Raw genomic sequence first — 27,649 nt, 5'->3', positions numbered from 1 at the left:
GGGAGTTGTAGTTCAAAAACAGCTGGAGGCACAAGGTTGGGAAACACTGCTTTAGAGGTTGCTCCATATTATTATTATTATTATTATTATTATTACTAATTGGGTTTATATACTGCCCTATACCCAGAGGTCTCAGGGTGTTCACAGAAAAGATCAGGGCGGTTCACAGAACTGGTATGCATGGCTTTATAAAGTGACACCATCTATGAGCTGGATCAAAACATATACCGTATTTTTCGCCCTATAAGACGCACCAGACCACAAGACGCACCTTGTTTTTGGAGGAGGAAAACAAGAAAAAAAATATTCTGAATCTCAGAAGCTAGAACAGCAAGAGGGATCGCTGCGCTTGCTGTTCTGGCTTCTGTGATAGCTGCACAGCCTGCATTCGCTCCATAAGATGCACACACATTCCCCCTTACTTTTTAGGAGGGAAAAAGTGAGTCTTATAGAGCAAAAAATACGGTATATGAAGTTGCAATCTGTATGATTCAATGTGTGGGATGGGTATTGTGAAAGTACTGCCAGGAAATATAATGCTATGACATAATAATTTTATTATTTATATGCTACCCATCTAACCTACATGGCATGAAGAAAGATAATGTATCTCGCAGAAGCCCAAATCTAAAGAGCAGGATCAATAACAAGATGGGTGGAGGGGTTCCCAACTGGAAGTTCTCCCTCAGCCATCAGAGTTGTCTTGGACTGGCCCTTCCCAATAGCTCTGTGGCTTGTTACTGGTCCTGGCAGGCATAGGTGCCAACTCTCTGGGGCCCTGGGTGCCCAGGCACCCACAAAATTCCCCATGAAGGTACCAGACACCCACAAATTTTGGTGCCAGGGCCATGCACACTACATGGCACCCCGGGCACCCATGGTTGCAGGGCCAAGCTGGCATTCCTGCTGGCAGGTCAATGAATTTCCCTCTATCAGCCCCCTTCCCCTTGCACCATGGGGCAATCAGCAGCCCATGTAGTTAGTTCCTAGGTAGGGAGTGGCATAGCCCAAGGTGGCATTTCAGGGTGACATGAGTAAGAGCTGCTGGCAAAACGGCTGTGACAACTCAGACATTTTTATGGCCTTTGCTGTCTTTCGTTCCTCCGATACAGCCAATATCTGTTTCTCACATGTAGAGAGTTTTTTCCTCCAACATCTCTCCTCTACCCTTCCGTGACAGAAAGGCAATGAGGTTCTGCTTTTCTCTTAATTAAATTGGCTGCTGCTATCAGCGGGGTTTGTTAAGGCTGCAATGCTGTTTGATACAGGTTTCTATTTTTTTTTAAATTTAAAAAAATACATAAAATTGCTTGCCAAAACACACCTTTCCCATTGCTTGCTTAATTTCATTTTCCTCCCCACAGGACGTTTCACAGGAGCAACAACAGCCCCAAACCCTAATAGCCTGGGCTGTCTTGTTCTCAAACCCTTCCAGTTGGAATGTACTTTCTGTATCTTCCAAAAAAGAAATGAAGAGTAAAAACAAAAAACAAATGAAAACCTCACCGTTCTAATGAAATGTCCAAAGATATATGAGAAATTAAGCAAGCAGTTATGGGAAAGGTACACTGGTTTTATAATATATTTTACAGTTTGTATTAGTGTTGCAAAAAGAAAAGGGGTGAAAAGGACAAATGAGGGTAAAATCGGCAAGCAGAATTTTTTATGTATAAGCACACATTTGAAATAATTACTATAACTTAAGGAGAAATAAAGGACATCTCACCATAGTGGGGAAGACCCCCCAGCTGGCTTGTGCCATACTGCTGACCAGGAACTGAGATCTGTTGATGGGCAACTTCAGGGCTCCTGCTCTTCCTTCTTAAAGGTAAAGGTAAAGGACCCCTGACCATTAGGTTCAGTCGTGGCTGACTCTGGGGTTACGGCGCTCATCTTGCTTTATTGGCTGAGGGAGCCGGCGTACAGCTTCTGGGTCATGTGGCCAGGATGACTAAGCTGCTTCTGGTGAACCAGAGCAGCGCACGGAAACACCATTTACCTTCCCGCCGGAGCGGTACCTATTTATCTACTTGCACTTTGACGTGCTTTCAAACTGCTGGGTTGGCAGGAGCAGGGACCGAGCAACGGGAGCTCACCCTATTCAAACCGTGAACCTTCTGATCGGCAAGCCCTAGGCTCTGTGGTTTAACCCACAGCGCCACCCGCGTCTTCCTTCTTACAGTTCTTTAAATCAGACTCAGTTTGGCTGGCCCTCTGGTAGAGGACTGTCCTCTGTCAATCCTTCAAAAGAGATTCATACTTACCTTGTTTTTTCCAGAAGAAACGCCTGAAGTGGTAAACACCGGAGGTATAAAACACACGAGGGTCAAAAGAAGCCTCACTTATTCCAAAGACGTTTTGGCACCTGAAATGGAAAATCGAAACACTACCTCTCAAAAGTAAAAACACAATAATTCATCAAGGAGCTGCAACCTAGCCAGGTTTTAATAGTACTTTAAATCTGCTGCCCATGAAATCTGTTAGGGGAGTGAGGTAGGTGTGTGTGAGGAAGGTCTGTGTATGGATTATGTTCAAGATCCACCAATAGCGATTGCTGGCTGAATCTGAGTTAAGGCAGATACAGCTCTTTTTAGCAGTACTGCCTCTCGACTGCAGCATTTATGTTTGGATCCAAACATACTTCTTAAAGGTAAAGGTAAAGGACCCCTGACCATTAGGCTCAGTCATGGCTGACTCTGGGGTTATGGCGCTCATCTCGCTTTATTGGCTGAGGGAGCAGGCATACAGCTTCTGGGTCATGTGGCCAGGATGACTAAGCTGCTTCTGGTGAACAAGAGCAGCGCACGGAAACACCATTTACCTTCCCGCCGGAGCAGTACCTATTTATCTACTTGCACTTTGACGTGCTTTAAACTGCTGGGTTGGCAGGAGCAGGGACCGAGCAACGTTCGGTTATGGCAGACTTTTTAAATCCAATTAGCATTTCAACTCTTGAGTTTAGGGGGCTTGCTAAGCTTCCTCCTCATTTTGTTATTTTGGCCCTGGCGAACCAAGATCTTAAACTAGCTTCATCATCCACTTTCCAGTGTCTTAATAGAAGCCTTTCTCTAAAACCACACTTGCAACACTGGATTGTTTTTGTACTGCTTCTCAAATTAGGTGTAACAAGAGGGGTGCCTTTTGGTGCTCTTTATTGGGAAGATCTGTCACCACCATCACAGCAAGAACGAGGAATGCAAAGCTGCCCTTTCTGCATCCTCATAACCCTCACGTTCTCTGTCTGGAATAGCAGTGCTTCTTCTTATTCCTCCCCCCATTCTTGGCATCAGAGAGACATGCTTTTCCCAGATGGGTGCTAATTTTTCTTTTAGCCAAGGTGATCTTGGAAAGATGCTTGGATACACCTCAAATTGCTCCTGGCTTTTCCAATTTATCTTGTTGCAAATGATGTTACCTTTGCCAGCAGTTACTAGCATTGCCCAGGGCTTTTCACTGGATGTCTTCTTGCAGCACTTTTGCCCTCCAAATGCGCAATGCTACAAATGGACCAGCAAATGCTTGCTGTTCTGTTTGAGGCCCTTGCTTTTCATGTATCTCTTTTTGTTATTTTAAACTGGGTGCTTTGCTCCCTATCACGTAAAGCAGGGGTCAGCAAACTTTTTCAGCAGGGGGCCAGTCCACTGTCCCTCAGACATTGGGGGGGGGGGAGCGGACGATATTTTGGGAAGAAAAATGAACAAATTCCTATGCCCCACAAATAACCCAGAGATGCATTTTAAATAGAAAGACACATTCTAGTCATGTAAAAGCAGGAAGGCCCCACAAATAACCCAGAGATGCATTTTAAATAAAAGGACACATTCTACTCATGTAAAAACATGCTGATTCCTGGACTGTCCGCAAGCCGGATTTAGAAGGCGGTTGTCCAGATCCGGCCTCTAGTTTGCCTACCCATGGCGTAAATGCTCTACTTTTAAAAAATAAAAAAATTTCTACTGGTTTCCTGATCTGGACCATATACTGCCTTCCTTCTCTATCAAGGAAATCCTTTGCCCCCCACAATGCCAAAAATGTGCTGGGAAGACTGCTAGTATAACCCAAGTCTCTTTCAGATCTTATTCAGATATACAGTGGTACCTCGGGTTACAAACACCTCGGGTTACAGACTCCGCTAACCCGGAAGTAGTACCTCGGGTTAAGAACTTTACCTCAGGATGAGAACAGAAAACGCGCGGCAGCGGAAGGCCCCATTAGCTAAAGTGGTACCTCAGGTTAAGAATGGTTTCAGGTTAAAAACGGACTTCTGGAACGAATTAAGTTTGTAACCAGAGGTACCACTGTACATTGCATGTGTTGAAAAGGCACGGGGCAGGACAGTTCTTCTGGCCCTGCCTTGGACAACATGCCTCCTGCTATCCCTCTGCAGACCTTTGCATGCAGAGCTCAAGGTCTTGAAAGGGGCATCAGTGTACTTACAGCAACAGCATCTTCAGTTGTAGCTCTGGAAACAAAACATGGCCACAAAAGCACCCACCAATCACCATGTCACTTGCTGATGTTGCCTTCACATCAGCCATGCATGGGAAACATCAATAGTAAACACACAGTTATGGCATGGATGCCACAGGGGCCTCTCCCACCCACAGGACACAAACATATACTCCCCAGAATAGATGACCATTGTCTACCACAGCCTAGAGGTAGAAGACACAAGAATGTAGAATCCAGAGGTTTCCAAGGAGAAAAGTTTGAGGCCTCCAGAGACCGAATGAACATCTGGCTCCAAGGTCTGTTCCCCTCCCACTCCAAATTCTTCCTAAATTACCCTTCATGAAGCTGGTGCCCTCCAGATGTTTTGGACTACAGCTCCTATCAGCCCCAGCCAGTACTGTTCTAAACTCTCCTAAGGGAGGTGACGGAATAAACATTTGTCAGAAACATTACAAAAAAAAGGGACGGAACCATTTTTCCTCCTAGGTTGAGAGAGCTGGTTAGCCTGAACTACTACAGTCATTTCTACAGAACTTCCTTGTGCTATTTATTGGGCTTGTTCTCACAATGAGATCTTGAGACGTATTATGTGAAGTCACCATTATTTACATTTTAATTATGGGAAACAATGGCTGAAAGAGCAGAGCCACATATGAGTCAAGACCAGAAATTTATCTGTGGCATAGATTGGACTGTACACAGGTTTTCAGGACACGGGTCTCAGACCGATGCACTCATGTATCTTCATAATGTCAGTACTAAAGATAATTCCACAATATATATTCTGTACTTTTTCTGTCCAAAAAGTCATGTTACTCTTTAAAACTGCCTGGAACATTCTGTCACTAAGAGAAGGGAGAGTGCACAAGCTACCCAGAACTTAATACTGTATCCCTTAAAAAACAACAACAGCCTGAGTAGCTTGGTAGTTTTGAGTAGCATTCGTACAGTCACTTGTGCAATATTTGCCTGCAAGAAGAGTTTTCAGGAAAAGGATGGCATGATTTTATTGGATGACGAGTCCTATATTCCACTGCATTTGGTGACATCAATGTTATTACTTTCCCAGATCCAACCAGTTCTGGTGGTATGGGAAAAACATGCCTAAGCTGATCGAACTAATCATAGCCCAAGCAGGCTGCATAATGATAAAAACTTCAGTTGTCTTGAGTGGCCTCCTGGGAAGCAATTGTAAGAAAATACAGTCGTTTGCTTCTGAAAGAACCAGCCCAGAGGCATCTGCAGCCCATAGAAAGACAGTAACTATAAACTGCGTGTCAAGAAGAGGAATCTTCTCAGCTTTACTTAAGTCTTTTAATAACTCCTTCCCAGCTCCAGACATCGGGCAGCCGTAGTGATTACATGCAAAGTGTTGATGAACACAACATCACTTTCTTTGTAGCAGTTGCACCCCAATTTCTGTCTGGGGCAGCTCCCAAATCGTGCAAACACGACTGCCCTGACTCATTTCCCATGAGCAAAATCTGTAGTTTTACATGGCACCATCAGTCCATGTTCCAGGGAGTTACGTGGGGATCTGAGGAAAAACAGGCTCAAGTGGTGCCTGCTAGGGTTGGCAATAAGGAAGAGCCAGGGTTAAGGTATCTGTGCACTTTCTCTGCTGAAGGAGCAGGTGGAAACTACACCCTACTGACCAGGTGGTGTGTGGTGCAGGAGAGCATCAGCCCCAGCTCTCCACAGGCTAGCCCACAAATGGCTGAGTTATGAAGTGAGCATTTTAGCGCATGACAAGGCTTATATTATGCCTCATGGACAGCAGTTCCATGGGGCACCGTAACACCCTTCTCAGTTAATCACTCTCTTTTGCTTGCTGCGATCTCAACCTTGGGACTAGGACAAGCCCAGAGCGTTGACTGAGCGTCAGGGCTCCTTGCTCTGCAGCCAGCTTCCAACGACAGGACTGAGCTTACATCCATGGCATAGTGCAATGAACAGAAACTAGGGCAGGCTCAGGATATAGCAAGGCTCAAAACCCATAGCCTATGAGAGAAGCAACTTTACAAAGAAGCTTGCATACAAGCTTTACATAGACAAATCACATTAGCAGACTGGAGATGCTCTCTTCTTCTAAATTAACTTCTGTCCCTGTGGCAGGTGGAGGTAAAGCAAGGCACAGAGTTTAAGGTTTGGAAAGAACAAGTGCAGCTGGCTCCTCCCTCCAACCCTCCCCTCTGCCCACATGTTTTATTAAAGTGGCATTAGCTGTGGGTGGCATTGAGGTGAGGTGGTGTTGCGGTGGCAGCAGTTGAGAAGCCTCTGTCTGTGACCGGCAAAATCAGCAACCAAGAGGTAAAGGGATGGAGGGCCAAGAAGGGGTGTCCTGTAACTCTCATTGGGACACATTGAAGGAGGGTTAGCGATCCTCTTTGCAACCTGCTGAATATGCTTAAAGGTAGAATTCAGGAGAAGGATCCATTTTCTGGGAAAGGGACCATGCTCGGGTTGTTAGTTGTAGAGGAACAAGTCAGGGTCTGAGATCAGTTTGCACCAACCCAGTTCTAAATGTTGACATGAGGAGAGTCTTTTGGAGAGGACCTGTCAGAGAGAAGGAAGCAGCCCTGGGTTCTCCTATACAGAGGGAAGCTGCCTTGGACTGGGTCAGACCTTTGCCTACACTGACTAGCAGCAGTTCTCTGCGGTTTCAGACCAGGACCTCTCTCCTTTCCACTAGGAGATGCAGAGGAGTGGACCTGGCATCTTTTGCATGGAAACTAGCCATGGCCCTTCAAAGCATAAGCTCACAGGGCAAAGAAGGTAGGCCATCTACAGGGTTTGTTGTTGTTTAGTCATTTAGTCGTGTCCGACTCTTTGTGACTCCATGGACCACACCCCATGGACCAGAGCGCACCAGGCACTCTTGTCTTCCACTGCCTCCTACAGCTTGGTCAAACTCATGTTAGTAGCTTCGAGAACACTTTCCAACCATTTCGTCCTCTTCTCCTTGTGCCCTCAAACTTTCCCAGCTTCCGGGTCTTTTCCAGGGAGTCTTCTCATGAGGTGGCCAAAGTATTGGAGCCTCAGCTTCAGGATCTGTCCTTCCAGTGAGCACTCAGGGCTGATTTCCTTAAGAATGGATAGGTTTGATCTTCCTGAGTCTCTTCCAGCACCATAATTCAAAAGCATCAATTCTTCAGTGATCAGCCTTCTTTATGGTCCAGCTCTCACTTCCACACATCGCTACTGGGAAAACCAGACTTTGCTATTTGGCGAAACAGATACAAGCATTGCCCAAGCAGGAACTGAAACCAATGACAGAAAGCTATCTGAATCAACAGTTGAGCAATGGGGAATGAAGCCAAACAAGAGGTGTAAGACCCAGGGAGTGGGAAAGTTAGGTGAGAAAGGCACATCTATTTGTCAGTCTGAATATTTGACTCTGGCCTTCTTGGGCATTAGGATCTGCAGAAGCAGCTCCCTTGGTAGTCCCACCCCCCTCTGAAATGCAGGGAATGGCGGAGAGGGAGTTCTGTAGCAGCCCCCAAACTGTGGAACTCCCTCCTCAAAGATGTACACCTGGCATCTAACGATACAGTTTTCAGTGGGTGCTTAAGATGTGCTTCCTTTGAACCACTAAGGTGTTCTGTTCTGTAGGACCCACCTTTTTTGCTGAATTGAATTGATATTGTTCTGCTCAACCTGGAACGGTTTTATGCTGGCAATAGTTTCATCTGTTTTTATAACTGCATATCGCTGTAGCCTGCCCTGGTACCTTATGGTGAAGGGCAGATAAGAAATCTTATACACAAATAAGGCAATTCTCTTTCTTTCTTTCTTTGGGTCTTTCAGTCTTCCTTCCTTCCTTCCTTTGTGGAGTAAGATGTTTCATCTTGTGTTTCTCAAAGCCTAATCTCCAGAAGTACAGAGGTTAGGCTGTTGTGTCAATTTCATAAGCAAGTTCCTGTCAACAGAGAACCTATATTTTTTACTTATCAAGTCCCTCAGTTTTCAGCTGGAGCCAAGTTGCAACACTTTTTGAAGTCTATGCTGTACCTCTGCTAGGAAGACAGAGGGAGATCTTTTGACTGGATTAACTGTGATTTCCTAGAACTGGAGTCTTAGAACAGGAGCCTTGACCACCCTGGAGGCCTCCAGATGCTTCAGATGAAAGCTCTCATCAGCACATGCTGGCTGGGGCGGATGGGAGTTGTAGTCTAATGCATCCTGAGGACCTCTAGTTGGGGAATGCAGTTCTATAGCAAGTGAGAAAGTAGCTGCTATAAATGTAGATGCTATAAATGTACAAGTCTTAATCAAAGTAGCATACTTTTAAAATTAAGTTGACTGCAATGCGGTAGCATAGCGTGGGGCAGTTGCCCTGGGTGCAAAATTGTTAGGGGCACAAAGTTTCAACATCTTGTGCTGGAATGCTTCTGCCACTGGACTCCGTTGAAAATGGCATTTCCACGCGAACCAGGAAGTGACCTCTCCAGACAACGGAATGACTTTTCTTTTCTTATCTCCATGGCTGCAATCTCCTGGGTCCATTAGGCAGATGAATGCACATGTGTACTCCATCTGTTTCCCTCCCTTCCACTCACCCCTTCTGCGTGGCTCCAGGTGCTGTCAACCCATGCTAAACCACTGCTGTAATGTTCTGTCCTGTCCTAATACTTTAAATAAACAAACAGAAGTATGTACAGGCTGCCTTTACCAGCATAGGCCTCACAAGGTGGCAGACAAGAATGAGATATGTTAAGGACCATCTGAAGTATCAAAAAGAAAGAAAATAATACATGATTGAAGGAGGCATAGAGTCTTGAGATTTAGTTCCATGAATGATGCTACAGAAAGGCAGTGAGCAGCAGAGTTGGGAGGGCAGATAAGAGAACAGTGGCTCAGGCATCTCAGATCTCTCCCCTCCAGGAGACTTCCAGCACCAGTTACTGTAATTCAGGAAATTGTGGCAGCTGCTAAGCTGCTGGAATATTTTAGGTAGGTCCAGTTTTGGTGGGAAAGCAGGGGCTTTGCCAAGCCCCTTTAAGTTGGCTTACAGGGTGACCTCCCCACCATTTCTAGGGTAAAAGAGGATGTGTTTGTTAAGGACTCTTTGAAAGTACATTGCAGTACTTTTGAAAAGGTTTCACCATCCTGTACTAAAAGGGGAAGCAGGAGAATTATTAGAGGGACTAACATCTGAGCATAAAAGGGAAACGTGAAAACTAGAAGGGGTATAAAAGTGCTAGGAGGTACAAGAAGAAACACACACACACACACACACACACAAATAAGGGTCTTTAGGGAACAAAACAGCTTTAGGGTCATAAGGGTGGACGATGAGATTAATTGCTCAGAACAGAATGTCAGTCCTCAAAGCAGGGGCGGGGGGAGGACAGTGTCCAAATAAGAACAATGGAATGATTGTCTTCAAAGGTGGAAATAACTGTGAAATGACAATTCCCAGCCTGGGCGGGGGGGGGGGGGACCCTATCCGGAGAAGAATTAAATCTGAATGATAGTGTTCAGAATGGAATGACAATAGAATGGCAGTACTATATGCAGAAGACAGTTCCATGGATAAACCGACACTGAAATCAACAGTGTTAGGAACAGAATGTTAGAATGAAACAGTCAGGAGTGAGGTAATACAGTGGTACCTCAGGTTACAGACTCTGCTAACCCAGAAATAGTACCTCGGGTTAAGAACTTTGCTTCAGGACGAGAACAGAAATTGTGCGGCAGCAGTGGGAGGCACCATTAGCTAAAGTGGTACCTCAGGTTAAGAACAGTTTCAGGTTAAGAACGGACCTCCAGAACGAATTAAGTTCTTCAGTTGAGGTACCACTGTAACAGTGAATAACAGTCCAACCACAGGGCACCCAGAGCCCCCTCCCCCAAACTCCTTGGCCTTGCATGTTGCTGCTGTCCATCACTTTCACAATGTGATAGCAAAGAAATATATTTCTTTCACTTTCCCATGTTCCGCATTTTAGAAGAAAAAGCATCTCAGTTGTGTACCTCCACTCCCAAAATCACACCACATTTGCTTCTATTATTATTACAATAACAACAATACCCCACCCATCTGGCTGGGTTGCCCCAGCTATAACCAAATAGTCTCCTAACAGGATGTTTCTGGGTAAGCAAACTGCCACAGTATAACTTGCAGGTAATTTAATTCTCCCTTGTCCAATGTACTGTATATTGTTTTGGCTCCTGACACATTGCTGTTTTTGCCTGCCAACTAGCAGGGAGATTCTGCCTTACGGTTGTTTTTGTTTTCCACATATTTGACTTCTTTCAAGGAATCTACAAAACCAGATTTTGAGGTGGTGGTGGATGCCAAGGGGTTGAGGAGGGTGCAGGAATCCAACACCCTGCTAAATCTAGCAAGGGGGAATGTATAGGGTGTATCCCTGTGCATAGATGTATATAAAGTTGATCCTGCTGTTTTGAGCTTCTGGGATTACAGTATTTTCTTCAGTTAACTGTCGCGAAAAACAACAACGCATGGATCAGATGACCTGTAAAAGCAATGGTGAAGGAACGAGGTTCGGCTACCTGTCACGGACGACCATGAGCGAGACCTGCTGGCTCGGTGTTCGAGGAAAGGGTGGGAAGTTTGTGGTCAATTTATCTATTGAACTGTAGGAAGCACACCTGGATGGAAAGTCTGGAAGCAGAGAATTATGCTGAAACCACTGGCTCTCTCACCGTCTCCCTTCAGTCCCTGAAAATCTTTTGCGAATTGGAAGAGAGCGCCTCTGAGAATGTGCAGAGCGCGTTCCCCTTTCCGACTCTTCACACTCAAGGGAACTTTCGCGCCAAAGGCGTGGCTTCTAGCGGGTGGGTGGGAAGCACCAGCCCCGAGAAGCACTTCCGTCGACTTTCTTTACCAGAGCAGGCCGAGGAAGCCCAGGCGCCGCCGGCGACCCTGGCTGCCTCTCTCCCCCCGCGGATGCGCTGCCTCCTCCCGCTCCACAGACGGGGCTGCCCGCCCGATGCCGGGGCTGCCCGGGCGCCTGGTGGCAGGGAGTTGCAGCGGCTGGAACTGCTGCGGGGATTGGCCGGATCCCGGCCGCCCTCTGCCTCCATGTGACGGGGGACGTAGGAGGAAGGCGCAAGGAGAGAGAGAGAGACAGACAGACAGAGAGGGAGATGGAGGGAAGGGAGCAGGACGGAGGAGGGAGGAGAGGAGCCAAGCGAGCCGACGACGAGAGCCATGGAGGTCCAGAGGAGCCGAGGCCGGCCAAGGGGCGCTTCAGGCCCGGGCTGGGGTAAGGCGCGTCCTGGGAGCCGTCGCCGCGAGGGGCAGGGGCTGCTGGTGGGGAGGCTGCCTGTTTGCAAAGGGGGGCAACCGCCGGAGCCTCAGCTTCCCCGCTTCCGGCGCGCAGGCAGCCGCCTCCCTTTCCGAGCAAAAGCCAGGAGGGCCTCTGCCGCCCCCCGCCCCCAAGCCGGACTTCTGTCAGAGAGGCTCCCGGCTGACCATTGCGAGAAGCAGGAGCCTGGGCTGCACTACAGGCCCGTGCGCTCCCCTCAGAGTCCCAGCCTCTTCTGGAAGAGAACTTGCAGCCCGTGCAAGAAGGGACGGGGCTTCTTTGGTGGTGAGGGGAGGCTTGGGGGTTCTAGTAAAAAAACCCGAAACTTAAACCCAACAACTACCCACAAGCTTGAAGGCTCCCCACCCTGGTGAAGATGCTCTTGCTGTTATTGTTGGTGGGCAGCTTGTGGCTGGGGATGCAAAGCGGTCCTGGAAGGTGATAAACTTGGGTGCAATGCAAGCGAAAGCTGTCCAGCCTCGGGAAGGTGGTGGCGAGCCCGGCCTGTCCTCAAAACATTGTCATTGGGAAGTTCCCTAAGTTTCCTAGCGCTGCAGAAGCTCAGTTCTAGGCAGGACAGTAGCTCACCTTGTTCTTAATTGAATTGCAAGTTTATGGAGGAAAAAGCTGTCAGTGGCTGCTAGCCAGAAATAAAATAATTTTTTAAAAATTATTTGTACCCAGCCCATCTGATTGGATTGCCCAGGAAGGCTATTGGAGACAGTATGCCTCTGAATTGTCCATTGCTGGGAAGAGCCGTTCTGCTCAGGCTTGTGCTTGCAGGTTCCCTGTGAGCATCTGAGAACAGGAGGATGGACTCGATGGGCCATTGAGCTAATCCAGCAGGGCTTAGCTCACAGTCTTCATAGGAACCTGGGATCTGATATGGTAGGGAAGGAGCACTTGTTGAGCAGGATGCTGCAGTTGTACCAGCAATGCCTTGCCCTCCAGCACTGGGAGTATCAGAGCTGCCGCCTCCAAACTGACTCATTCAAAGCAGATCAACCAGGAAAATGAACTGGAGAATCTCTCTCTCTCTTTGTGTGTGTGCTTGCATCACTCATAAAGTTTCATTGAGTTCATGGGACTTTCTCCTAAGTTAGTCCGTATAGGATTGCAGCCATAATATCCCAGGACTGGAAATAGGTTTGATGCTGCAGCCCTGCATAGTGAATCATAGAATCATAGAGTTGGAAGAGACCACAAAGGCCATTGAGTCCAACCCACTGCCAAGCAAAGTGACAAAGTGCTGCATTTCCTAGCCAACTGCTGGTTGGGGTATCACAATGTCAATACTTCTCTTGTCTCATTTTGATGGCAACAAACTTGTCATTGGGCTTTTTTCACTTGGGTAAACCTCTTCCAGGCTCTGAAAGAAGAGACGCCCGCAGCTCCCAACTTTTCAAAGCCACCCCCTTGAACAGAACATCACTCAAAAAATGGGGTGGCCACCAGCCCTTCAAAATGGTTAAAAGATCAGGGCTGGGCAGACATTAGACTTGCATAATCAACTTGTATCTCTCACCTTTTGTTTGTTAGAACTTTGCAGTCTGGTGCCACCCCTCCACCATGTTCTTTAGGTGCCACAAATGCCCAGCAGATCAGTGCTTATGTTTCCAATTCCTCCTGGGCATGCATGGCCACAGGTGTCAGTTATGGCTGGAGTAGTGGGATGGAGCTGCCCTTCTGGATGCCAGCATCCTTGCAGCTAGCCTCAATGGGGTGGGGCAGGGTGGTGGTGAGGTTGGGGCTGTGCAGAAACACCAGCCGGAGTGCTGGTTGGCCAGTGTTCCTCCTGTGGATTGTGGCCAGTCCTTAGGCTAGAAAAGGAAACCTGAAGCTGCCAGGGCAGGGTTGGGTAACTCCAGATGATGGACCCCAACTGTCATAGCTGGGGATGGTGGAGTTGGAGTCTGACAACATCTGGAGGGCCCCAGGACTCCCATCCATGTGATGGCATATGTTGCCAGTCCATTTCTCAGCACAATTCAAAGTGTTGATGCTTACGTCTTAAAAGTCCTTTATGGTATGGGATCTGTGTTCCTGGAGGAATGCCTGTTCTGACATCAGCTTGCCTGTGTGTTGAGATCATTGAGAGAAGTCCTCCGTCGCTTGAAGTGAGCTGGGTGGCAGCCTGGGAGAGGGCCTTCTTAGTGGTGGCACCCTCTCCATGGAATTTCCTCCCAGAGATGCTTTCTTGGTGCCTACACTGCTGTCTTTTCAGGGCCAGATACCCTTGTTTTCTCAGGCTTCTAAGGTTCTATGATACCTAGGTTTCTTGTGCTAAACTTGTTGTTATTGCTGTATTTTAATGGTGTACCTCTACATATTCTGTACAGTAAGCAGAGAATACTTTTATTTCCTTTTCGGTTGAAGTGACCAGGATGGTCCCAACGACAAAGGAACCTTGACTTTGTTAGGCTTATTTTAATTTACTGCTTTGAATTCCTGGCCTTATTATGTTTGGTTTTATGTGTCTTTTTTGTACAGATTTTTTATTTTTTGTAGCAGCCAAGCATACATTATTTGTTCCTTTTAAAAATGCATTTGTAAATGTGTGTAAATAAATATGTATGCCTGGCTACTTTTAAGAAGTCCTTCCTCAGTACAGTGGGCTTTTTGGATGGCAGGGGAAGGGGCACAGAATAGAGGGTTCCCAAATAGGATGGTTGTTTTTTCCCTGATTCCTTTTTTCTTATTTTCAGCTTGCAGTTGGATATGGAGAGCCAAAGAACATCCGTTCTCCACCGGGTGGTCAATTTCGCCCCCAGTCCTCTCCCTGGTAAGACTTGGTGTTGGGCGAAGAGCCATGATTATCACCACTCTGATTGTAGGTATTCACAGTCTGCCTTTATTCCTCCCAGCTAGGCAGTACGACACAAAGACCACTGAGCCAATCAGCTTCTACCTCTCTGGCTTGGAAGAGCTGCTCTCCTGGAAGCCCACAAGTGACGATGCTTTCAACGTGTCCACAGAGCCTCTGGCCAAACACGAGCCTCCTTTCAACAGCCGTAGGCCCCGCACGCTGGTGTGCCACGATATGAAGGGAGGTTACCTGGAAGACAGGTTGGAACTGGGGCAGATGCTGAAACGGGAGAGCTTCCAGATTCAGAAACAATAATTCTCTTATTGCCAAACTAACCAGAATTGGCTCAATCTGGTCTTGGCTGAGTGTGCCTTGGTTGCAGCGACATAGATCTGAAGAGTGATTAACTTGTACCAATATTAGTTATAAATCACACTTTGGATGTTTAAAATGTTTCACATACTCCTACTCAGAGTAAACCCATTGAAATAAATGCCCCCCCCCCCGTTAATTATGTTTAAAACAAGCTTTAAAATGTTATTTTGCAGAGAATGTCAGCCTGGATATCAGTATCCCATGCTGGGGGACACGATGAAGTCTATGCTCTGTGGACATTGCGATAGGGGAGCGTATTGGTGCAAAAGACAACAGTACCAGAGGGTGGTGTCTTTGGTCTTAAAACAACAGATGCTGAATATTGACATATGGGATCAGCCAGCTCCTTAGAGGCACTAAAAACAATATGGGCAAAGCAGCAACTGCTAGAAACTGATTGCTTCTGCAAGGCCCTTGCTTATTTGCGTAGCTCATCCTATGAATTTGGCAACAAGGCCTCATGCCTCCTTGCTAAAGGCCTCATGCCTCCTTGCTAATGCTCAGAAAAAACCCCACCAGAAGTCTCTGAATTTGATCACTGGGCTTTGTGACCAAAGCTATGTCAAGGTCTGTAAGTGCTAGTAAAATAATAATAATAATAATAATAATAATAATAATAATAATAATAATAATTTATACCCCGCCCATCTGGCTGAGTTTCCCCAGCCACTCTGGGCGGCTTCCAATCAAGTGTTAAAAACAAAACAGCATTAAATATTAAAAACTCCCCTAAAGAGGGCTGCCTTCAGTTGTCTTTTAAAAAGTAAAATAGTTGTTTATTGCCTTGACATCTGCTGGGAGGGCGTTCCACAGGGCAGGAGCCACTACCGAAAAGGCCCTCTGTCTGGTTCCCTGTAACCTTACTTCTCGCAATGAGGGAACCCCAGAAGGCCCTCGGTGCTGGATCTCAGTGTCCGGGCTGAACGATGGGGGTGGCCCCATGTACAGAGTTAGTCCTGCTCTGAGTAGGATTAGCACTGAATGCCCCCTGATCTGGGTCCCCAAACTTCATTCAGGTGGTCTGCAGTTGGTCTGTAAAAATACAATTAAAAATCATTTATCACCTAGCACAGTGCATTGCAATTGTTGCAACAGACAGAAAATTCAATTTAAGTGGTCCACCAAGACCCTCAGATATTTTCAAGTGATCCAGGGGGGAAATAAGTTTGGAAACTACTGCATTAGCTCATTGATCCCTACTTTGGCCATGTATGACCTTTATTATTACCACTGCATTGAAGGTGGTGCATGCAGAGTAGAAGAAGAGGTGAGATGAGATTTCAGCTGCTAGCTTCTTGGTTCACAGACCCAAACTATGTGTTAACATTGGCAGTATGTTTATATAGGGGTGCTTTGGACTGGGAAAATCTCTTCCACAAAGGCAGCACCACCAATCCTGATCGCAGCCGTAGCATAGAAGGATATCGCTGTCACTAAGAGGTTCAGTCATACTAGCCAGGTCCAGTTCCTGGCAGAGGTCATTCACCAGGGTGGTGTTTTCAGTCCTTCCTGCACTCCATTTACAGTGGGTTAAGAACGTGCAAAATTAAGAGCAGGGAAAGAGATCAGGGAAGTAAATCTGGTTTCTGCAAGCAACCAGGGGAATTTCACTTCTTGTTGGATTCTTTTGAGGGAGGGTGGTGGCTGGGCCACCCTAGCTTCAGGAAATCGCAACAGCTTGGACTGGTTTAGTTCCTCTGAGCAAGATTATAGGACTTGAAATATGATTCATACCTACTTTGTATGAGGTCTGCCATGCTGAGTCTAATTGTACCCTGTTGGGTATAATGCTCTTCTCTATCTCTCTCCTCTTACTTCTGGCAGGTTCATCCAAGGCGCATCGGTGGATGACCCCTTTGTGTTCTACCACTGGTGCTACATTGACATATTTGTTTACTTCAGTCATCACAACGTTACCATCCCACCTGTGGTCTGGACTAATGCTGCTCACCGCAATGGAGTCCTTATGCTAGGTGATCTTCGCTGGGCCATCGTCTACAGCATATGATACACATAGTGTTTGGGGCCTGTGGGAGGGAGGGCCTCACTCTCTTAAGTCGTCCTTCCCTTACTCCACCCCTTTGCTGAGTTGCAAGAAGCAGGAGTTGCAGTGGGTGGTACTTCTTTCCTCCTATCAGTTGCATTCTTGACGCATGCTGCAACTTATCAGGGGTGGATAACTTGTGGCCCTGCAGATGTTGTTGCTGGATTCCAGCTCCCATCATCCCTGAAACGTTGGCCATGCTTTCTAGGGCTGATGGGAGTTGGAGTCCCACAACTTCCGCAGGGCCGTAGATTCTCTGCTGTTGAAAGTCTGGGGCCACCCACAGCCTCCATTCCTGCTAATCTCCCACAGCACTCTGCTTTCTGGGAGATGCAGGGAGTTTTTGCAAACAGCTGCTGTTGCTGTTCCACTCTTTATAGCCATGCTTCAAGGCATAGGCAATTGCCGACTCCTCTGACATTGCTTGCATTTTGGGTATTCCTCTTTCCCCCCTGGAGGTTCCTCAGGGCTCAGCTCTTAAGCCTTCCTGTGGCGCAGTGGCTCACTGCGCCTGGCTGTTAACCAGAAGGTTGGTGGTTCGCGCCCACCCAGGGATGGCTGCGGGCAGAATTCTTGCATTGCAGCGGGTTGGGCTAGATGACCCGCGGGACCCCTTCCAGCTCCAGGATTCTGCGGTTCTCCTGATGCACAGAGGTTTTGGATAGTCCAGGAGACGAGCCGCTCCATTTCTTCCTTGTGTTTCCTTCCGTACCTGTAGGGACCTTCATCACAGAGTGGGGAGACGGTGCAAAGATGTGTGAGTCCTTCTTGGCAAGCGAGGAAGCGTACCGTGCCGTGGCTGATCAGCTGGCTGCGATTGCGCAGTTCTATCGTTTTGATGGTTGGCTGGTCAACATTGAGAACTCTCTGAGTGTAAGCAAGCAACATTTCCCCTCCCCTGCCAACCTTGGCCTAGGAGGGGAGTTAGGGCTCATCCATACACAGGCCGTATGTGTGTTCCTTAAAGTCCCTGGCATTGCTCAGGGGGAGCAGGAGCTATACCTAGGGATATGCTCAGTATCACAATGCAGCTGTGATATGTATCCCCACGTCAGAATTTCTTCCTTTAGGTCCCTAGGATCCTCAGAACCCCAGGGGGCCTCTTACCTTTAGAGACTGGCTGGGTAGGCCCCTTACCCCTAGGGCTTGAAAACCCCCTTTGCGTCGCAGAACCCCTTTCCTATTTTTATGCCTGCCTGCTAGGGCTGGGCGATACCTAGTTTTCAACCCCGTGATATTTCACCCACTGAATATCATGATATACTGATATATTATGATGTCTGGAATAAGGATGGAGCTATGCATAGCCATTGGCTGGCTTCATGGTTTCCCCCCACATTGTGATTTTCGTATAGCATACACATCATGATTTGTGATGTATCGCCAGGTCAAAAATTACGAAACTGATATTGCAATATGGACTTCAAACTGGTTTTGGATGCTGTATTGCCCAGCCCTGCTGCCTGTTTCCCAAATTACTTATAGCACAGTGATTCCCTTTACCTGCCCATGCTAGTCCACACTGTTCCCTTACTGGCTCACCCCTAAGAGTTGCCCCCAAACCTCTTTCCTCTCTCCAGTTCTCTTCTTACCTTCCTTGCCTTGTCATTTCTCCCCCCTGTCCCTTTCATAAATTTCCTAGGGCCTCTCCTCCAACACTTCTTTCCCATCCTTGCTTTTCCATCCCTACTGTGGGCCTCTGATGAATTCTGTGTATCTGCTGGCACCCAGCTGCCTGTCCCCTGGAAAATATATATTTCCCAAACTGAGGTGTGTCAGTCTCCCTGGCTTTGGGCAGCATGCATATAACATCACTTGGCATGCTGAATGATGGACCAACGGCCTCCCAAGGACCTGTCGCACTGGCTGATTGATGCAATTCTTTCATGGCAGGTGTCAGCAGCGCGTAACTTGGTCCACTTCTTGCGCTATCTGACGGCCCAGGTGCACAGAGCTGTGCCGGGAGGGCAGGTGGTGTGGTATGACAGTGTCCTGCAGAACGGGGAGCTCAAGTGGCAGAACGAGCTGAACGAGAAGAACCGGTGAGTGATGCCCCTCCCTGTTCTACAGGCAGTGGGTCTTGCCCTGGGGACCAGAGGAAGAAGGGCAGCGCATCCGAACCTGAGGGTAGCCCCACGGAGCCTCTGCCCCCTGCCCTACAGCATCTCCCTGATACACTTGGCCTGCCGAGGGGAGCTCAGGTGTGGTGCGAAATACCCAAGATCTACTATAACTGAGAGCTGCAATGCACTAGTGCAGTGCTTCTCAAATGTGGGTCCCCAACTGTTCTTGCAACTACAACTCCCATCATCCCTACCTAACAGGACAAGTGGTCAGGGATGATGGGAGTTGTAGTCCAACAACTGCGGGGGACCCAAGTTTGAGAAACACTAGTACATTGTAACAGAGAACGAGAAAACCAAGCATGGGCCTCAGCGAATGGTAAGATGCGAGAGATCGACCGGAATTGCTGAGCAAGGGAAGCACCATGCCTGCTAAATCCCAGCTAGCTGAAAGACCAAACTTGACTCAGGGGACTGTATCCTTTTGGGGTTTGTCTCTAGTGCTGTGGCAGAGATGGGGACTCTCCAGGTCTCCAACTCCCATCGGGCCCAGCCAGCATTGCCAGTGGGCACAGGGATGATGGAAGCTACAGACCAGCAAAAACCAAGGGCCACAAGTTTCCCTCTCCTTCCCCAGGCGGTGTAGAAAGTATCCTGGAAAGGGACAGGAATTCTCTCTCCCCCCTTTTTCACAATGCATTTTCCCTGGTCCTTGTCAGCTGTGCATGGTCTACAGCTGAAGCATCCCCTGGGCCTGGGCTGCAGGGATCCATCCAGCTAGAGCTACCTGGAAGGGTCTGTAAAGCCTTAGGCCTGCTGGACGCCACGAAGGGACCCTCTTCATGGTCCTAGAATGAGTTGGAAGGGACCACGAGGGTCATCTAGTCCAACCCCCTGCAATGCAGGAACCTTTTGCCCAACGTGGGGCTTGAACCCACAACCCTGAGATTAAGAGCCTTGCACTCTTCCATCTGAGCTATCCCAGACGTTCCTCCGTTCCTCGTGCCCATGCAGGGTTTACTTTGACGCCTGTGACGGTTTCTTCACCAACTACAACTGGACGGAGGAGCACCTGCTGCGTACGCGAGAGATGGCCGACGACCGCCGGGCGGACATCTATGTGGGCGTGGATGTGTTCGGCCGTGGGGCTGTGGTGAGCAGTGGCTTTGACACAAACAAGGTAGGCAGGCTTTGGGGCTTGTGGGAGGCTTGCTGCCCTTGTGGCTCACAGTTCCAGGCTGGAAGTTCCCACAGTGACTGAGAGCTGGAGAGGGCAGTCGTGGTTGCCTTGGGGTGGGCGGAGTGAAGGCTTTTAAGACAGCCTTTTAAGCTGTTGCCCTGGGTAGGTTGACTCCCCTGTTACAGAGGGAGGGGGCAGGGCAGTTGCCACCCTCCCAGCACCCCTTGGCTGCCCACACTCCGGAGCCCCCCCACAAGAGGAAATGGTGACTTGGCGTTCCTTGTGTCCCTGCAGTCCCTGCGCATGATTCGGGAGCAGGGCCTCTCGGTGGCCATTTTTGCACCTGGCTGGGTATATGAGACCTTAGGCCCGACCGACTTTCTGAACAACGAGGACAAGTAAGATCCAGCAGGATGGAGATGGAGGGGCTTTGGGAGGGGAGGGGACTCTGCCGGAGGGCCTGCCTGGCTTGGCTTCACTTTGCCTGACTGCCTGGGATTGTCTGCCCCCCCCCCCCACAACGGTTCAGCAGTGACCCAAGTTTCCCTTGGGGTTTTCACAGTGGCGTGGAAGGCTTCTCAGCGCGACTCCTCTTCTCGCTTGCTTGTTTGCAGATTCTGGGCCCTGCTCTCCGATCTGCTGCCCACTCACAGCATTGGCTCCCTCCCCTTCAGCACCTCTTTCTCCCTGGGGATGGGAAAGAGGCACTTCCACAATGGGCAGGTAAGAGTATCAGGCAGTTTTGGGCAGAAGAAGCACAACTGCCTCTTTTAAGCCTTTGCAGCTTGACTCGCCAGCCTCTGCTTTGAAACGACAACTTGCTGCATGTGATCTATACAGACTGGAGACCCAGTAAGGCCTTCTGGATAGCTCACCGGGCTGTATCCCCAGCCCAGCTGATCTGCCTGAAGTGTCAGCGACTAGAGGCCTCAGATTCTTAACCTTCGGGGACACTCTCTTTCAGAGCTAAGTTTCCCACAGTCTTTCCTGTCGAGGGCTCTGCAGGAGGGCTCTTGAGCTTCAAGTCCCTTTCCACCCACAGGAAAACACTGGAGCCTGAATTGCAGAGAATGAGGAACACAACTCTATAGTTTCCTCCACCTCTTGCTGGCCGGCTGAGTCTGTGACTTGTTTCTAAGCTGAATTCCCCACCCCACCCCCGCCCAGCCGCCGCCAAAGCCTTTTAAACCTGGTCTGGTCTTTTCCTCCCTGGGCTTCTCTGCCCTCCTGTTTTCTTTCCAGCCAAGGTCGGCTCTCTTTCTACTTGAACGAGTCCTTCTGCAGCCAAATAGTGTTTCTATTCCCCAGCCTCTGCTTCAAAGCAGTGTCTGATGGGGTGGTGGTATGATTGGCAGCTGCAAGCAGGGCGAAATGGTAGGCAGGTGTATGTGATCTTTTTAGAACATGCCAATCTTTCCTCCGCTTGAACTCCTGGTCACTTTCCTCCCTGCCAGTCTTTGAGAAGCATGTTTGTTATTGGGGGTGAGGGGGGCAAACTCTGCCCGAGACCCTGGAATATGGGCTGCCAGTCATAGAGGGCTTGATACAGAATAAGGCAGCTTTCTACAGAAGCAACGTGGACTGTGTTTTATGTGGTTAACGGCATCCTTGCACTGCATTTTTGTTTGGGGGTGATTTGGTTTGGTTACCCTTTTAAGAATCAACAGCAGCATTTGATTTTAACGTACTCACGCCTTCAGAGGTTAATTGGAGCTGTTGAGAGCCATGATGAAACCTTAGCAGAGCGCTTCCCTCAAGGGCCATGCATCAAGCAAGACATCGCCACTTTGGGGGCTTCCAGCCAATCTCAGCCCTGCTTTTCTCAGGGCTTCAGTGTGTCGGGGAAACTCCCCATTTTACAGCATACTCCTTTGCACGCCCCCTTGGAAGTAAGCCAAGAAAGTATGGAATTTCAGCTTCTGATCCTTTCACAAGACAGGCTAGTATAGCAAAAGTGTAGCATTTCCAATGCATGCTTCCCCTCCCCTAAGTGCTTGCCGACCAGGAAGAAAGTCCCGAACTATTTCAAAGGAAGAATCAGCTCGCTAATTAGGTATTTAAGAGGCTTATCTTCCCAGTTGGCCCAGGAAGACTCCTAATAGTGTAAGAGGCCCGATGTTTCCAGATGGGAATTTGCACGAAGCAGTGGAACGCAAGATTTCGTTGACCTGTAATGCTAGCTTCTAGATACATTTTCCCTGGGCATGTTGGAAAGGTATGCTCTGGAGACTTAAGGGAACACAAGAATAATCCCGTTCAAGGTGGAAGGCAGTTTTGTTGCCATGCCCAGGCTGAATTCCCAGTGGCTCTTTTTCTCTTTTTCAGGAGAGTAGGATGGAGCCCTTGTACCACCTGAGTGCTCACGAGGTCCAGCCACTGCACGCTGAGGTTTTTCAGGAGCGTAGGATGAAGCCCTGGTACCACCTGAGTGCTCAGGAGATCCAGCCAGTGTACGCTGAGTTCTGGATGCCCAATGGGGGCCGACTAAGAACGCGCTGCTGCCTGAAGGATGCCTGGTGTGGGGGCAGCTCCCTGCTGCTGGAAGGGACCATCCCGTCCAATGAAGATCACGTCACAGCCAGGTGAGCAATGGTTGAGATGGCTGCAGGGTTTTTTTATTGGATACGGGAGTCATATCGGGATGTGTGTGTGTGTGTGTGTGTGTGTGTGCTGCTCTTGCAAAGGGACTTCCTTAAAAAGCTGGTAGCAGGCAGAGGAGAGGAGAGCAGAGCCTGCAGACCATATACAGTGGTACCTCGGGTTACATACGCTTCAGGTTACATACGCTTCAGGTTACATACGCTTCAGGTTACAGACTCCGCTAACCCAGAAATAGTACCTCGGGTTAAGAACTTTGCTTCAGGATGAGAACAGAAATTGTGCTCCGGCAGCGCGGCAGCAGTGGGAGGCCCCATTAGCTAAAGTGATGCTTCAGGTTAAGAACAGTTTCAGGTTAAGAATGGATCTCTGGAACGAATTAAGTACTTAACCCGAGGTACCACTGTAATGAACACAGTTGCCTGCACCTGTGTGCAAAACAGGCTTGCATGTACCCAGTTGGCATGAATCGTGGACATGCGGCTGCGTGTGCGATGCGGATCATTCAGCCCAACCCCTGCCCTCTTAACTGTTTTCTCAACTTGAGTGCTTTCCCCACATTCTCTTCTTAATCCAGGGAAACTGCTACACAGCCTTTGCTTCCACTAAGAAGCCTTTACGGAGACCTACTGTAAAGGTCTCTTCCCTGTCACGGCGCATCACTGTCCCAGCGCTGACCACGTTCCGCTTTCCTGGGAGCTGCTTCTCAAAGGTGGAGCAAAGTTAGAGACTGTGCCTGCCTGCCTGCCTCTGAAGGGGTCCTGACAAGCATTTGGCTAAGTTGGGGGTTGGTGGTGGTGAGGCTGAGCTGGGTTCCCCCAAGCAAGGAGCAGATTTGGAGGGAATACAATGTTTGAGACAGTCAGGATGTTGTCATCTGGGATAGAGGAGTTTTCATGGGCTGTTTCATCATGGAAAGAAGGGGGTTTGAGAAAGTGCGGCTGACCTGGAATCTTCAGGGCCCAGCCGTGAGCTCAGTGATGTGGGAAGGCTCAAACTCCTTTGTGCACCCGCCCTTACCATCCTCAGTGTTCCTGCGTGTCTGTGAGAATGAAGCCTTTGCACCTTGCATGACTAAACCCCTTCCTTTTGCAGGTGGCGGCTGCCTAGTGCCCAGAGTTGGCCGTGACTGTGTCCTCTCTCTGTCTCTCTTCCTGTCTGTCTGGGGCTTTTGGGGGTGGGGGTCACCAGGCTGTTTTCCTTCCAGGTGCCAGCACCCCCCCGGCTGTTCCTGGTCATAATTTATAAACACGAGGCCTCTTCCCAAGGCGTGAGCTTTGCACCGGTGTTCACCACACGGCAGTCAAGTTCCTGTTTCTCCAGCGGCGAGACGGGTGAGGAAACGCCAGGCCTGCTTTGGGGGCTCTCACTCTGACTGCCCAGAGGAATGGTGCCCCTGTGTGGGGCAGCAGAGGCTGGGTGAACGATAGCTCCAGATATTGACTGATATCTGTCCGCTGCCTCTCCCTCATTGCTCTCTCTCCCCCCCCCCAGGAGAACCAAGGAAGCACAAACCCTCCCTGCTCCCCACACCTCCCCATTACCTTGCTCAGCTGCTCAGGGGCACAGGACTGCGTGGGGAACACGACTGGCAAAGTCGGTGAGTAGAAGGAATTGACAGAATGTATGACTCTTGGGGTTTTGTTTGTTTGGTTCCTTTCTTTCTCCTTGAACTGAACATTTTAGTGGTGGCCTGGCAGCCTTTCCCCTCTTGTTGGATTGTAGTTTGTAAACTCTCTGGGTTTGTAAACCATCTTTGACGGCTCTGCATGAAATAATAATGGGGCCGGGCAGGGACGGTGTTGGGGCCTGGGAACCAAAGAGCTGCGGGCAGCGTGGGATGGGCTTTGCAGTGCCCTGCAAACTGACAGGACTCCAGCAGCTTACATTCTCTCTCTCTCTCTCTGTTCCCCTCAACAGATGCTATGAGCTGGAGCTCCAGAACTGCTTCCTGGACCAACTTTCAGTGACCGTGTCGCGTCGCCAGTCTGGCCGGAATGAGGTGCCCTTTGCATGCCGCCTGGGCAAGATCTGGGTGAGTAAGCGGTGGAGGCTAGGATGGGAAGCCTCGTGAAAATGGAGAGAGGGGTGGGTCAGCTGGCTTCCCCATGAAGCGCTGTGTTCTCTGTGGGCCTCTCGCAGCCCTGCTAAGCCCGAAAGGAGGAAGGTCTTTGTCCCTGGTTCTTTAAGTAAGGTGCTATGACATAAAACAGGGATGGGGAAACTGTTACCCCATGCCCACAGGGGCTGCCTGAAGGCAATGCAAACGTCCTCCTGTTTTTGAAAGTTGGCACCTTCTACTCTCTTAACCAAGTCTCTCTAGAGCCTGGCGAGCTCTCCTCCCTCCCTTGCGGATTCACATACTCAACATCTATCCTTTGCAGCTGCAAGGCTTTGCCACTGCAGGCCAGGTGGTCTTGATGACGCAGTTTCTTTCTTACCAGTTCTGGCCTTGCAATCAAAGAAATACTAAGATCAGGCCAGAACTTCTTGCTACCCCTGATCCCTGGGCAGATGGTTGCCTTGTCCTTGGCATTCTTGGTGGCCCCCAATTCAGCCTGGTTTTTATAAGGTGGGAGAGGCCTCTCTGCACCCATTTCCCTTCACCGCACTCCTGTTTCTTTGGGGGCCCCATACCTCTGTTTTTATGTCCATCCTGTGCGTGTTCCTTCACAGGTGCTGGATGCCACTGCTTTGCGCCCGCTGCCATCTGCTGATGCTGCCATCCCAGTGTCGCCTTTAGAAGTTGTCCATATCCGTTGGCAACGACTTTCAGCTAGAGAGCTCTCCCTCAGCCTCACTTTGCGCTGGACCTATCCTCCCAGCAAGGCCACCTGCTTCCGCGTTCACTACCGCAGGGGCTCGTGCGGCAGTGGTCCCGAACCTCGCCTGGTCCCAATCGGGGTGGCGTATGCCCCCCAGTACCGGGTGACTGAGCTGACCGTGCCTGGCGCCCTTTCTGAGTCTTCCTGCCGCTTGGAGTTCCTTGTGGAGCCGGTGCCCGACGATGGGTTCCAGGTAGACGCTGCATTGTGGGGGAAACTGGTCTTTGTGTACTCTGATCCAAAGCTACCCAGTCCTGGCCCAGCGCCTGAAGGAACCTCATCCAGTTGATTTACATTTGGATCCTAGTGGACAATGCCCTTCTCCGCTTCCCAGATCTTGTGCTATTACGCCCTTTTTAAAGAGGGAAGAAGGCTTTTTATTGAAGGCACTGGCACTCGCGTGCTCGGGCATCAGAAGCCCAACCACAGATAATTCAGTATCCAAAGATAACTTTTCCTTGGGGAAACCACTTTAGAGGAATAGTTATCATGCACAACAACAACAAAATATTTCAGGGAAGTACACCCCAACAAAACAATTCCACACTGTACTTGTGATATGGGCTACAGAACAGGCTTATTAAGTCACATTAAACTCTGAAAACATCAATTTTAAAAACCTGTACCAATAGTTACCTATCACGTGGGCTGAAACAACTCAAATTGCAGCTTTTTTGATGCTGAAGTAATGTGCATATTTTATCATTGACATAAACTGATAAAGCCAGGGCAGAGGCAGGGTGAGTGGCCTAGCTGGCATGAGCCTATGATTTTGAGGGGCCTACTTCCAAGTTCCCCTGTTAGAGGCAAAGGGGGGACCCATTGGATAAGATTATTGAAATGGGGCCTTCATTTCCCATCTGGCCTGGGTCTGTTACCAGCTTTGCACAGCCCTGGATAAAGCTGCCAGTTCTCATCACCAACACATTTTCAGCAAAACCTAACTGGGAGACTGTAGCTTTTGAATGCAATCAAATCTCTAAATTTCTTTTGCCCTGAGAAAATTCATGATAACATACATCCCCACCCCTTCAATCTATTCTACATTTCTTATTTATAAGGAAACTTTAATTATGACAATGTATCAGGCACTTACCTAAGAAAACTGAAGCCACAGGAACGTATTTTGGATGAATAGCTTCAAAAAGAGTAGCCCTTAAGGGTGGAAAAAGTACACATGGGGGAATTCTGAAGTGTTCTAGTACCTGGTGAATTTCTGCCTGCTCCTTCAGACTGATTTTTTTTTTTTAATTGCTCTGCTTGAATAGGGTTTATATGACTAAGGAAGACATGCAAGTGAAAACGGGTCTGGCAGATGAACTGCTTTTCTACAAAATATGTTCATGACTGGTGCTTTACATTGACACTTTTTACCTCCTGTGTCTTATGAAATGATAAAATGTGTGCTTCATTACTTTTTTGCATTAGGAGCTCTGGATATGCTGATACCCTTAAACTGCATAGTGACGCACAACAATTCGCAACACGGTTATTTATTTATTTTTCAAAATTTCTTTAAAGGAATGCTTTTAGTAGCATGTTGCAACTTTTAATGAACCCTGTCCTTGTGCAATTTTGAGCCCTAACATTGAAATACAATATAGTTGCTGTCTCGCGCCGGAAGTGCCTTCATTGAGACAGCAAGTGATTTATACAGTGGAATAGCTCCATGTTCAAGGCAAGGTGCTAAACTCCAGAAATTTAAGAGGGAAGTTGGAATATCCTTTTTTTTTTAGCACTATAGGGATGGAGATGTGTGCATTTTCATAAGGTCTTAAATGGATGACATAAGGGAAAAAAGGAATGCAGAGAGTTTTGAATATGTATATTTCTATAATTACAATACCAAAATCTTAAGGCTAATCAACCATAACTGACATATTTGACAATCACTGTGTTTATTTGCACACCAAATTCTTGCTCTATTCTAAAGTTTATTTTACTATATCTTAAAGAGTCAGAGCTATTTATAACTTCCACTATTTCCCTACTTTTTTTTGAGCTACTAATAAATCCACAATAAATGTCT

General features: G+C 48.4%; 1 protein-coding gene and 1 long non-coding RNA gene across 9 annotated transcripts in view; one reads left to right on the top strand and one right to left on the bottom strand.

The window, feature by feature from the left end:
• Positions 1–11,119, bottom strand: part of LOC309363593 — a 17,371-nt gene extending 6,252 nt beyond the window's left edge. Inside the window, exons 1-3 of one of the 2 annotated variants that reach the window (XR_014165452.1) lie at positions 10,935–11,119; positions 2,265–2,365; positions 1,727–1,821 (exon numbers count right to left, since the gene is read on the bottom strand). This is a non-coding gene — a long non-coding RNA (uncharacterized lncRNA). The remainder of the gene's footprint in view (positions 1–1,726; positions 1,822–2,264; positions 2,366–10,934) is intronic. The other variant, XR_014165451.1, reaches the window with a different exon arrangement.
• ENGASE (endo-beta-N-acetylglucosaminidase) lies at positions 6,686–27,649 on the top strand. 7 transcript variants are annotated; one of them, XM_081899620.1, is made up of 14 exons: positions 6,686–6,762; positions 14,435–14,511; positions 14,594–14,795; positions 16,735–16,883; positions 17,673–17,827; positions 18,848–18,996; positions 20,032–20,197; positions 20,492–20,595; positions 20,812–20,920; positions 22,523–22,779; positions 23,987–24,129; positions 24,290–24,395; positions 24,716–24,830; positions 25,472–27,649. In XM_081899620.1, exons 2-14 carry the CDS (start codon positions 14,448–14,450, stop codon positions 25,907–25,909), a joined length of 2,157 nt encoding a protein of 718 aa, XP_081755746.1. In that variant the 5' UTR covers positions 6,686–6,762; positions 14,435–14,447; the 3' UTR covers positions 25,910–27,649. The 7 variants fall into 7 exon arrangements, 5 of the variants coding, with proteins under 5 accessions (XP_081755746.1, XP_081755743.1, XP_081755742.1 ...); XM_081899617.1 differs by lacking the exon at positions 6,686–6,762 and adding an exon at positions 11,141–11,687 and having other exon boundaries at positions 14,598–14,795; positions 22,595–22,779; XM_081899616.1 differs by lacking the exon at positions 6,686–6,762 and adding an exon at positions 11,143–11,687 and having other exon boundaries at positions 14,598–14,795.

This window comes from Podarcis melisellensis, assembly GCF_964234715.1.
Source record: "Podarcis melisellensis genome assembly, chromosome: 2".
NCBI classification, from domain to species: domain Eukaryota; kingdom Metazoa; phylum Chordata; class Lepidosauria; order Squamata; family Lacertidae; genus Podarcis; species Podarcis melisellensis.
The sequence above is the reverse complement of the archived record's forward strand: the minus strand, read 5'-3'. Positions and strand labels throughout refer to the sequence as shown.

Bases quoted from the DNA above. Each gene is read 5' to 3' on its own strand.
- ENGASE (XM_081899616.1), top strand. From the start codon at position 11,181: ATGTGCAGAGCGCGTTCCCCTTTCCGACTCTTCACACTCAAGGGAACT. The intron at 16,884-17,672 runs GTGATCTTCGCT...CCGTACCTGTAG, and splicing joins CAATGGAGTCCTTATGCTAG to GGACCTTCATCACAGAGTGG. The intron at 24,396-24,715 runs GTGAGTAGAAGG...TCCCCTCAACAG, and splicing joins GAACACGACTGGCAAAGTCG to ATGCTATGAGCTGGAGCTCC.